This window comes from Vulpes vulpes, chromosome 15 (genome assembly GCF_048418805.1).
Source record: "Vulpes vulpes isolate BD-2025 chromosome 15, VulVul3, whole genome shotgun sequence".
NCBI lineage: Eukaryota > Metazoa > Chordata > Mammalia > Carnivora > Canidae > Vulpes > Vulpes vulpes.
Genome location: NC_132794.1, coordinates 30,942,087 through 30,955,269, shown reverse-complemented (window position 1 = coordinate 30,955,269; position 13,183 = coordinate 30,942,087). Strand labels below are relative to the sequence as shown.

At 37.0% G+C, this 13,183-nt stretch overlaps 1 protein-coding gene across 22 annotated transcripts in view; it reads left to right on the top strand.

The window, feature by feature from the left end:
• The window catches only part of ROBO1 (roundabout guidance receptor 1), a 1,128,624-nt gene that overhangs the window by 1,076,881 nt on the left and 38,560 nt on the right, over positions 1–13,183 (top strand). For 7 of the 22 annotated variants that reach the window (XM_072738094.1, XM_025995628.2, XM_072738090.1 and 4 more), the window contains 4 exons: positions 1,402–1,428; positions 2,845–2,887; positions 9,087–9,241; positions 11,969–12,304. In XM_072738094.1, coding sequence (XP_072594195.1) covers positions 1,402–1,428; positions 2,845–2,887; positions 9,087–9,241; positions 11,969–12,304 — 561 coding nt within the window. The remainder of the gene's footprint in view (positions 1–1,401; positions 1,429–2,844; positions 2,888–9,086; positions 9,242–11,968; positions 12,305–13,183) is intronic. The other 15 variants (XM_072738102.1, XM_072738106.1, XM_072738109.1 and 12 more) reach the window with 6 other exon arrangements.

Below are 13,183 nucleotides of genomic sequence, written 5' to 3'. Positions count from 1 at the left end.
GGGAGGGCCTGCTGTGCTGCCAGGGGAGGCCAGTGCATCTGCTGGGCACACAGTGCTCAGGTTTTTGTTTTTGTCCCTTCTAGTGTGGCTCAGTGATAAAATGGTTTGGTAAGAAGTGACAATTGTACAGAATGCTCCAGCATTGCTGTGTGCAGCCCCAAAGGCTCTAATCCTAAAGCAAATTTCTGGGAGACATTCCAATGTGAAGCAGCAAATACATTTTTGGCAGCTTCTTGATCCACGAGAAGTCATCAGTATTCTAGTTTGTGTGTATTAAGGACTTCATGGATGCAAACTTTTTATCCTCAAGGGAGCAGCGGTGGTTCCCTTGCTTTCTTTACCAGGGCAGTGTTGACAGGAAGGCCAAGAGCCTGGAAACCAAGTCAGCCTCCTCCCACCATGAAATGACATGGGAATAGTTGTGGTGTTCCCCACACCCAGGAACAGGGAGGAGGTGGGAAGAGTAGGGGAGACAAAGCTGCTACCTTTGAGGTCTGCAGTTCAATTTCAAGCGTTATTGATCAGATTAAGATTTATAACTGCAGGATGAGTGAAGGTTTTCAGTGGGGTGTTATTGTTCTATTGTTTAGCTCCTAGCATGACATGTAAAAAATTCTCAGCCTCCTCTAGGAGAGCCTCTCAAGGTAAACTATAATGGAGAAATTCAAGTGTAAAACTCCCCATTTTTTTCCTGTCCATTCACAAATTTCTATTACGATAAAAACAGAACATTACATTGTTTATATGAGAAGGTGTCAGGCGTTTCTCGGCTGTGAAACAGCTCAGGTTTATGGCTCTGTTTCAGCTCTTTCTTTCCTTCTTTCCTCCCTTCCTCCATCCTTTCTTTCTCTTTTTCCCTCCCTCCCTCCCTCCCTCCCTCCCTCCCTCCCTCCCTCCCTTCCTTCCTTCCTTCCTCCCTCCCTCCCTCCCTCCCTCCCTTCCTCCCTCTCTCTTTCTCTGAGTGACAAATACTTAAGCACACCTATTAGTCCATTTTAATAAGCATTTACTTTCAGAACTCTAGATAAGGTTCAAGCGAGACCCTGATAATACTTGTTTGAGAATCCATCAGCCAGTGTTTGGAAATGATTAACAACATCAGAGGATTCCTGTTTGTCCTAAAGCCGGGAGCTCAATCTCTGTTGCTAAATGCAGGGTCATTCACAGGCTAACCCAGCACAGCTCCCATGCCAGACGCTTCACAAAATGGTACCTGTAGAGACAAGCCTCTTCTTTTAACCTCAGATTTGGTTTTATTCATATATCAGGGTGTCAGAACTACTGGCTTAGTTATTTACATTTGTTTTATGTTCAGCTGTCTGCTTGATTTATACTAATGTGATATGTTCCCTTTCTCTCTTCAGCTTAATAACGGGTTTATATTTTGTTTTGATTTTTCAGTCCCGTCTTTTACCTTCACACCAACAGGTATATATTTGCACTTACACTCCTCCTCTCCTTTGCTAGTTTGGCATGTGTTGTACTATTGTGTTTCTGTTTTTATTTCATTTTCTGCAGTTAGTTGGGGGAAAGGACTTAAGATGGAATACAATACTTCATTTACTCCTGTCAGGCATGCATTTGAAGTAGAAGTGGTTGGTGTTGCTTTTCATCCATTTAATACAGTTATTTATTCATGACTCCACACTGCATCCTAGCCTTGTGTGCACGTGTTTCATTAGATAGACACTCTGTTTCCACCCTCAGCATGATTTAACATGCTAATGATCTTATTGATTATTTCATACTTGGCAGTGCATTTTTCCCCTTAACTTAAGTTTTCACATTTTCCAACAAAATTTTCTCTCCCTTGCAATTCTCTGTCCATAGAATCAACATTTTTGAAGGTAACCAAAATATCCAGCACATGTGAAAGATAAAACTTTTTATTTTCCCTAAGTCAGAATCCTAATATTTTGTTCTATTCAGTTTCTTTCAAAGTGGGTCCTCTTCTTTCACATCACCTTTAATAGAAGATGTACCTGTAGTCTTGCCTCCTCGGTTTTAATCCAGTTATTGTAATCACTGGAAGCAGTTATCTCTCCTTAACACACTCCCCGTTTGGAGTTCTTCTAAGTCGCAGAATTTGGCAGCTTTTAGAAACATATTTCTTCTTAGAAAATGTGTCTGTATTTACAGAAAAGCTAATCTTCTTAACCCCTTGCCTGTGTGCAAATCTTTATTTGTTATTGCTAAATTTTTACACCCATAACTCATTAGGCTGAGAATGCTTTCAGGAGCATTAAAATATATTGCCACTATATATACACATGTCTGATGAAAATATAATGGGAACGGGTTCTAGAAGCCACAATAAAAAAATAGATTGTATTAATTAATAGCCACAACTTGGCATATATTTTTGTGTGTGGAGAGAGAGAAGGTTTATTTTAACATTTATCTTTGTCTTACTGGTACTCATACTTCTGGGAAAATAATCCTGCCATTTTTCCCCCATATTTAAGATTCCAATTATATATATACAAAATCACACAATTATGGGATCTAGTAATAAATTCAAAATAGAAAACTATGGGAATGCAAATGTAAAATGCATAATATATTTAAAAAGAGTGTACTCCAGTTTGCTTTTACTGAGTTATCAACCTTACCAACACAGTAAGAAAATAAGGGTAACATATTTAATTCTATATAATCTAAAAAAAAAAAAATACTAGCTGAATCAGAAATGTACTTTCTGTGATGGTTTTACAGTGCTTCTAAGTAGAAAGGGAGGAAGTGTTCCATTTTAGAAAGATGGTCATGGATGTAATAGCTTTTGATTTATAAACATGTCTATTAATTGTTTCTTTTTTTTTTTTTTTTTTTTTTGTAACATTCTAGTAACTTATCAGAGAGGAGGTGAAGCTGTGAGCAGTGGAGGGAGGTAATTATCCTGCTTGTTTTGTAGATCCTAAAGGGAATTCCAGGTATCTCATCTTGTCTTCCTCAATGAAATCACTCACTGTGCATAAAAGATTTAAGTTAAGGATGAAATTTGTTCAGATCTTATAGAAATACTCCATTTGGGCTGTACTGTGGAACTAGGCTTGTTTGTACACAGATGCCGCGGATTGAAGCTGTTGTGTCCTGGTGAATGAACACGAGAGGGCGCACTTTAACCGGGAAAGACAAACTTGCTGAATTAGCAGATGATTAAAAGGAGTTAAAGTAATTAAGCAATGGCATTTATGAAGATTAAGAAATATAGCTAGTTAGCAGATACTATCAAAGAAAAAGTGTTCATTTGAAAAGCTGCTGAACACAGCATTTGCTCATAAGTTGTAGGTTAGGTTTGTTCTTGTGAATTCAACATAGTTCAGCTCTCCATTTGTAGGGAAGTATGTTGAAATACAGGAAGAAACCTAGGTAGTTTGTTAATACAGAGCTTTTTTCTCTCTCTTTCTAATTAAAATGAACCTCAATCCTATATTTATTATTTTCTGTAATTATTATTCAGTGAACTTTAATGTATTCACAGAGAAATCACAAATTGATGTGACAGGCAGCTTAAGAGAGCTGAAAAAAGGTATATGTTATGAGAGCCAAGCTTCTGGAATTTCTATAATAAGATGATTTTTCCTCCAAACCAGCAACATCTAGCTTAAGGTAGAGGAACAAAAAACTTCCAATCAAAACCATTTTAGAATTCAAATTCGATTAATTTATTAAGTGTTCTGCTTTGCACGGTTGGATAGTATGCTTGCAACTGGAAAAGACAAAAATGAGTAAGGTATTATTTCTGAATCTAAGGGGCATACCACGTGGTGACACAATGACTGAATCTAGTATACAACAAAGAGTGATTTTAAAGAAGGGTTGACCACTTTTAACCAATGCTGTACCAATTTGGCAACAAGCACTAATCTCTTCTTCCTGGGTACTGGTGCTAGCTGACTGTTTTCATACCTGTGAAACAAAGCCAGCCCCCGAACGACCCAAAAGCTAGGGAGGTCTTCATAAGGAATAAATTCATTTGATTCAGAAATTAAACCAGAGCATGTTTATGCATCCAGGGGAATTCCATCTAAATTAGAGCCCAGATATTCATGAAACAGCCTCTGGCATAATAACATTCTCTCGTGAATAAATCTGGAATGCTTGATTATATAACCACCTCTCTACATGTGTATGTTCATGACTGTCGACTTCCACTTTCACCTTGATCAAAGCACATAAAATACTTGTTGAGCATCTTCTATATGTTCTGCACTAGCCTCCGTGGATGGGCACATGTACATACTCTCTCTATCTCACATACACATGCACACACGTGCACACACACAAAATATCTGTGGTTTTGCTCTAAATGGATTTATAACCTAGATAAAGCAAATGATCATATCAAGCCTAATAATGGAAGGAATCCATGGGTACCAAATGCAAGTTTCTACAGCAAGACTGAAAAATTACAAACTAAACTATCTTTTGGAAAACTTTCTGTATTGCCATACAGAACTAACCTTTTAAGGTTAAAAGGAGAATGACAGTGAAACGTACATATTTCAAATACCAAATAGAAAAGACCTCTTTAACCAAATGACAACAGATGCTGGCATATTACAGTTAAATAAAGATCTCATGGCCACAAGGACAGTTATATACATAATTTTAAATGTATTAATTCATCAGACATATTTACGGAATGTCTACCATGTTATGGGTGCCATTCTAGTTGCTTGGGATGCATCGGTGAGCAAGTCAATAAAAACTCCTGTCCTTGTGAACCTTACATTAAGTGCAGGAGATATAAGATAAATAATAAACATTTAAAAAGTCAACTCTAGCATCAGCAGTCGATGAGTGCTTTGGAATAAATAGAGCAGAATAAGAGGGATCAGGAGTGTTTCAGGAAGAAGTCTCCTTTATTAGCCACGGTATGTGTTTGGGTAGATTCCCAGGAGAGGGGGGAAGAGGAATCAGAGTGTGTGTGTGTGTGTGTGTGTGTGTGTGTGTGTGTGTGTGTCTGTGTGTATATCTGTGTTCTGTGTATCTGTAGTTAGAGAAGGGGCAGTGACCTAACTCCTCCACTCACCTCTCATGTCCATCCCTTAAACTCTGGTTTCCCTCTGGCATTTCGACTCTGTGAATCTGCTTTGGCCCTCCCACTTCATTTGGCTGATGATACCGAAGTCATCATCTCAAGTCTTCCTTTCTTCTGTATCCATCCCTGCCTTGGTTGATTCTCCTTTCACCCCCTTCACTACCATAGTACTGTTTCCTGCCAAGCGCTCATGCTCTCCTGCCCTATCTGTTGCAGAAACTCCCCACAGCCCTACCTTTATCTGCATTCATTAGCGCTACTTCCTGTTAATTCCCTTTGGCCGTTGGAGCCTAGATGGTATTTTGAAATGCCTATGGATCATATCTCTGAGTAGCTCTAGATTCCATTTTTAATAGAACCCACCATGACTAAAATACCAAGTCCAAATTTAGCACAGCCCATAAAGCCAGCAACCTATAGGGTTTTGCAGGTCCATTTCCCATCTCTAAGTGTCATACCCTACATCCACAGTGTCAGCCCACCTGCCAATCTCCAGTATGAAATTCTTCTATAGATCTGTATTCCATCAACCCGGAATGTGCTCCCCTCTACCCCACCCCACCCCCGCCGCTGTCACTTTGCCGAGCTTCACCTGCTGTGTCTTCCATGAACTTTTAGTGCTGTGTAAATATCACAGTTAAAGCACCTAGCATAAGGTAATGCAATTATCTTTTGTTTATATCAGGTGTCAGGAAATTATGGCTCCTGGGCCAAGTCCAGTCTGCTGCCTGTCTTTTAAGAATACACCCAAACTTATTTGTTCACATATAGTCCGTGACTGCTTTCCCACCACAATGGCAGAATTGAGTCATTGCAACAGAAAATATAATAAAGGAGAAGGCTGAGCCAGAAATCTTTTCTTGTGAATTTAGCCATTCCCAGAAAAGGGAAAATGAGGATTGTGGTAAGCAAAGAGACCTCTTCCCACCCTTGGAAAGGGCAAAGGGCTTGTGATATAACCCAGGGAAGGATTATGGAAGAAGTATTATGTAGCTGTTGCTGCCCGTTTGTTTTCCATACCTCAGACATTCCAGGAACCTCTTCCAAAAGCACTGCTTAAAATCCAAACTACAGCATAAACCTGGGAACAGCAGAGAAATCCTGAAGAAAGAAGTAAGAAAATCAGGCCAGAGAGAATGCCAATAAATCATTTCCTCACAGTGGGAGGTGGTGACAAAGAAACAGCTCTCAGGCCTTGCTTCCCTCTAAAATCCTGGCCCCTCTTAAATCTATCCCTTGCTCCTTCCTGGGCTTCAGAACCCTTTAAAGCAATGAATTAAAGGAAAGAGGAGACAGTCTACAGGCAACCTTTACTGCCAAGGCCCTCTTAACATTTTCTCCTGCTCTGCGACCCTCTAGTGTTTTACTTGGTGGTTTAGGAATTCAGATAGGTTGGTTTTTGTTTTGTTTTGTTTTGCCTTGCTTTGTTTGAATGAATGATTGGGGTATCTGGAATAAGTAGAGCAGAGGAAACGAAAGTAATTACTGCACAATTACTTAAATGTAGTGTCCATTTTTCCTTTGTGAGACAAACTTTATCCCCTTAATATGAACTGGAAGAAAAGTTTGGGTATTATGAGCCCTCCTGACTTCTTTTCCCTGGTAATATTGTCTTTTAAAACACAAGGAAGAAAGAAGCAAAACTCAGATATATTAGTATAAAAATATAACATCTAATATTATATGGTAAAAAAATATAGACATACATTAATTACCAGCACTGAGTTTTGCTTCTGCTTAATTTCTTAGTGTTGAACAGCTAAATCTCTGTCATGTGTACTAAAACTATCTTAAAGACAAAAAAATAACCTATGAGATTGGTAGTTTAAAAAGTCCCTAACACCCTTATCAGGGTAGCTGCATACGACCCGAACTTCCTCAGAGACCTCTAAAATATACACATAACATTTTAAGCTTCATTATGGGTTGATAATCTGTGGTTCACCTTCTTCCCCAAATAATTAATATTACAAATATGAGTCTAAACCAAAGTCAGGATGTGAATTGTTAATCTTACTTCCTGTTGGAAATCACCCATACATATGGAAAGTTCTTTCAGCTTATGATATCAAAACATTCACTTTCAAAGTACCTTTCTGAGAGAATCATGGTAGCATAAATACATTGTCTATTCCTCTTGAAACGTGTAAGTCAGACTGAAAAATTTCCACTTGACCCATGCTTTAGACCCATGATATCTCTACAGTGTCAAATATGGAAATATATTTTAAATAGCTGCTACAGTGATAACACACTTGGTTTAAGTTCAAGTGAAAATACGGTAAGTAGAGCTAAAGATTACTAGATGCAGAATTTCTATAACCAACATCTATTTCAAAGGCTCCAAATATCTGTGATACAGCTTGCATTTAAATGTTTTAGATTTCAACATTGCAGCACAAGTGCTCTTCAAAGCACGTTTTTATCAACAATATTAATAATAAGTTTGCTTAGTGTTGACAGCGTTATTCTGAATTTCGAGACTGTAGACATTTCCCCCACTCTTTCTCTTATATGAATATTTGAGGACTTAAGGAAATTTTAGCACTCCCCAATAGGTAGGTTTATAGCATCCTGGATTCCAGTGAATTCTAAAGCCAGAGGACCTGGGCTTGAATCCCAGCCCTGTCATTCACTCACTTCATAGAACCATGCACATGTTTCTTAACCTTCTTGTCTGAGGGTCAGTTTCTTCATCTGTAAAATCTGGATAATAGTAGTAACTCTTTTGTCTAATTATTCTAAGAATTAAATGAGTTGATGCATGTAAAGAACTCAACAATATCTCACACGTTGTAAGCAAAAAGTAAATATTCATTTTTTATTACAGATATATATATACACATACGTACATCTGCACATGTACAGAGACATATATATTATAAATCCCGATTCTTCCTTTGGAGTGAATCATTCTTCAAATAACCATCATTTGCATTATTTAGTTTCCTCAGTCAACTATCTGTTTGTCATGGAAACCTGGAGAGTGAAGAGTCAGGTTCTTGCTTCCTGGGTTAATGAGAAGCATGGATATTGTATTTTAATGAAGAAAATGGCGAAGGAAATCTTTGCAGAATCTGCAGTACCAGTCTATATGTTGTGGCTCTGACAGCACACCATGCATCATCATCCCTTTTGCTAAATTATCAAATGGAGTCAGTGTTGAAAAAGTACATGAGGAATATCATTCTTAGACTCAAGTCTGTGTCTCTGGCACTAGTGGTCCTGGGTTCCCACTAATAGCCATTGATGCACTTTGCATTCCCAACATAGAGTGAAAGAGCATTAACATGTGCTATGCCAAAAAATACAGGAACACTAATATTTCTTATAGTGGGCATTTTTTGTTTTACCAGATTTAACTCAGTAGCTTTGTTTATGTAGGAATTTATGGCATTTTACATTGTCACCATCAGAAAGTGTTGACAAGCTCACAGAGCTGTGTACTGAAACATTGATGAGGCTCTCTGCAAATGTCAGAGAGCCCCAAACTCAGTGTTTCTGACAAATGGTTTTGAAGAAAACTATGCAAAGATGCTTACTGTGAAGGTTCCATTGTTTGAGTAAAGGAGCTTGTTCCATTTTTTACTGAAGTCATAAGAAGAATCATGATTTTTGTGTGTGTGTGAGTCAAAGACAAAAGAGTGTAAACTGTCTCAAATATGGTATTCTTTAAGCAACGAAAACACTAAAAAAAAAAAAAATAGGTGTCCGTATTCTTAGATTCCATGTTTGTTAGTCACTGTGATTAAAGTAGAGCATTGCATATGGTACTGTATTTCAAGTCTGAAGCCTGACCGTGCCAGTTTACAATGCTATGGCCCTATAAACTGAGGGACATCCTCAAGACATCATATTCCATTATAGTTATCTTGTAAAGAAATAACTGTAAAATAAAAGGAATAGTACCATCATTCAGCATAGCTGACCCAGTTATTTGTAAGAACAGTGAGATGAATTTGTTGGAAGTCTGAATAGGAAATATTATTTGCTATTAATAAAACATGTGCTTATATATGTATATATATTATTTTTTCCTTAGGCCAGGACTTCTGAACATCAGCGAACCTGCCACACAGCCCTGGCTGGCAGACACGTGGCCCAATACTGGCAACAATCACAATGACTGCTCTATCAATTGCTGTACGGCAGGCAATGGTAACAGTGATAACAACCTGACCACCTACAGTCGCCCAGGTTAGAGATGCAGAGACAGCTCCATAAGTCTAAGCACAAGGACTGGCCACAGGAGGATACATTTCTTCCCCTCCCCCTACACTGGAAAGGAAAATTTGGTCAACATTTTCATAAAATGTTGACTGTTGTCTAGCGAATTACCCCGATTCTATATTTTCTTCCACCAGAGTTTCCCAATATGCACTGGGAGGATGGAGAGTATGAACTCTAGAATAGATAGCAAACAAGGAAAAATGAAATTGTGCAAAGGCATTCATCTTTATGAGAATGTATGTATTTATAATTTATATTTGTAATTAAGTATTTTTAAGATTTAGGGAATAGAACAAATCAAAAAGTTTATAAATCTCTAGTTATAGTGAACAAAAGTCTTTAATAGCAGTAACAAAAATAATAGCAACTGTACAACAGTAATAAAAAATTTGTAAATTGTGAATGAAAATTAACTGAAATTTAAATCAAAGTTTTATCGTGTAGAAGTGAATCCCGAGATATCAGAAATATATATCTTGCAGGTGTGTATGCATACATTTATTTTATATTTTGTGTTTTTGGTTCAGAAATATGAGTGAGTAAATTATGTCATTAAGATTTCATGCTAAAAACATTACATTAAAATAATGGATGTAGAGTACAAAATATTGAAAGGAATAAACAGGAAATTACTCATGATTTCTTGCAAAAAAAAAGAAAACAGAATGAAAACCTTCAACATTTCCAATTGGGAAATATTAAAAGAATCATAAAGAATCAAAAGATATGAGTAGAGAAGTAAAATAACCCATGGAACTAAGAAAAAGAGAAATAGAAGGTAGCATTTAAGTGGAGATGTTGTGTGTCTTCACTAAAAAACAAATCATGAAGCAGTCTGTATGTCTAGCCTTAAAACAAGTCCAGAGTCTCCACTGAATATGGATATAGATATGGGTGTGACATATCCATGTGAGTACACCCCGGTTCTCCAGAGGTCCATGGGGTTTTTGTGTGTGTGTGTGTGTGTGTGTGTGTGTGTGTGCGTTTTAAGATTTTATTTGTTTATTCATGAGAGACACAGAGAGAGAGAGGCAGAGACACAGACAGAGGGAGAAGCAGCTCATTCGGGGAGCCCAATGTGGGACTCAATCGGTCTCCAGGATCACGCCCTGGCCTGAAGGCAGGCCCTCAACCACTGAGCCACCCAGATGTCCCAAAGGTCAATGTTTTAGTTGTATAGATAGGTGCTTACATGATAGCGAATTTAAAAAAAAAACTGTTGAGCTCTATAGGAGACAAAAGGTGACAATACCCACTTTAATATGTAGAGCTGTGTCATCTAATATGATAGCCTCTGGCTACAGGTGGCTATTTACATTTACATTAAACAAAAGACAATTTAAAATTCAGTTCCTTGTTTGCACTAGCCACATTTCAAGTGTTCAGGAGCCACTAGACACAGGTGGATAATGCCTAATAGAACATGTCCATCATCTCATAAAATTCTATGGAATCCCACTCATTTAGAAAAATTGGTGAAGAGAAATGAAACTGACAAAACCACATGGCCTTTAATAATATTTCTTAACCACTGTTAAATTATTAAAATTATTAAAGGCCAGGTGAGTCATATTCCCATTCCCTGTTCATTTATTGTTAAAATGCAGAGTAATTGAGTTCAGTATTACAGAGAAGTTGCATATTTCTCTTAAGATTATATTCACATTTATGCCTTTAGTAGCAACCATGTTAATTTTTCATCAAGATATCCAGCTGAAAAACCAGACTTCAAGGTGAGCTGTTAATGTGGGTGCCACTATGAACTACATGAATAAAATAATGGTATTTTAGCCATTGTAACTTGACAAATTTTTTTATTTAAAAAAAGTTTTAATTTTAAATTATAATTTTAGTTCTTCCTGCTATTTTAATATTTTTAACTGCAGGTTTTAAATTTCTATTTATTTAATTTTAAATATTCCATCAGTTATTTCATTCTCTAATACTTCAATGAAGAGCAAATTAAAGGGAAATTGAAATAGTAGACAAATTAGATATTATTTCAGGCTTTCTTTGATTAAATTACTCAGGCTACTTACATCATTTCATCATCATTATTTTCATTTTATACTTCTTGGGGTGTCTTTATGAAACCATGAAAGAATGATTATATAACATCCTCCCCTGATAATGATTATCCTACACGACCAAGGAAAGATCTGATAAAATTATCCTAAACACTATTTACTGTCCTTTTAACCTCTGTTCCTCATGTCTTTTGAGTAGATTATCAAATATTAAAGTCTCAAATTCTTTGATGTGTAGGAAGAGTTTGTTTTTTTTTCCCCCCCTTCAGTTTGGATTCTCAATATATATGGTTTGTTCTTTTGCTCCAACAACTAACTAGTAGCTTCAGATAGGTCAGTAATGCCAGGCTAGAAAAATATCAATTTGGCAATGTATATTATTTAAGTGAAATTCCTATTAATGGGGTTGTTAAAGGAAAATCCTCTTAAATTCAAGTTCAAAATTAGTCTCTATATAATTTCTCTATGTCCTCTCTCATTTCCTCACTTTTGAACTCCCTTCTTTAGAAAGTACATATGAATACTTAGCCCTTTTTACTGATCATATTTAAGCCCATTTTTACCTTACATAACAATTTGATTGTGACTCACGAAGCTACTTACAAAGAAATTGAAAACGAATAACCATGCAGAATGACTTTTTCCTTTTCCTCTCCGTTGCACGTAGCCGATTGTATAGCAAATTATAACAACCAACTGGATAACAAACAAACAAATCTGATGCTCCCTGAGTCAACTGTTTATGGTGATGTGGACCTTAGTAACAAAATCAATGAGATGAAAACCTTCAATAGCCCAAATCTGAAGGATGGGCGTTTTGTCAATCCATCAGGGCAGCCCACTCCTTATGCCACCACCCAGCTCATCCAGTCAAACCTCAGCAACAACATGAACAATGGCAGCGGGGACTCCAGCGAGAAGCACTGGAAACCTCCCGGCCAGCAGAAACAAGAAGTGCCACCAGTTCAGTATAACATCATGGAGCAAAACAAACTGAACAAAGGTGAAGAGCTTTGCCTTTATTCCCATCCCCTTCTGTATCGGTACCCTTAACCTTTCAGCCCTACACGTCCAAACTTCCCTGGAATGAGCAAATGAAATCTTTCTTTTGTTACTCACGTTTCCTTATTTCTTTGTTTTCGAAATTTCCAGTGTCAAAGAGTTAATTAGCACAACAATAACCTTGGAAAATTGATTTTATAATAATATATAACTATTTTCAAATGGTTCTGAGATTCATTTAAATTTAATCGTAGGTGAGGGATTGCTTAGCACAATCTTTTATTCATAAGGCAGATGTACAACCGTCACAATACCTCACATTTTAAATAAATAGACTATCCCATTCTTTCCACTCGAGAATGGAAGATAATTGCTTCTACATGGTCATATAAACGAATGGCGGTTTTATATCAGACTGAGGAAAAATAATGAAATTAAGCTTGAACTGGAGAAGTGGTTCAATTGGTTGTATTTCTCCTACCTCATGCGGTCACTAAGACTGCTACGATGTGTGATTTTTAGAACCTAATTTTTTTGGTTGACTTGATTGAAGTCTGTCAGGATAGAACCTACAGGAAATTTAGTGTTAACTGGTAGCAGTGAAATAGTATTTTGTAGCCTAAGGGGAATGTTTCTCTATTATAATATGTGTGAGTTGGAAGAGGTAAGTATTTGATTTTTTTTTTTGTATTTGATTTTTTTGTAGCCCTTTAGGCTGCTGCTTGAATAACATTATTTGCAAAGTTATACCTGTTGGGGAAAAAAAAAAAAAAGCATCCTCTAATATGAATAGATCAGGGCAACTTTGCATGAGTGTCCAGGTAAATGACACATATTATTGTAGATAACTAGAGACATAGATTTATTTTCTTTAGGCTTG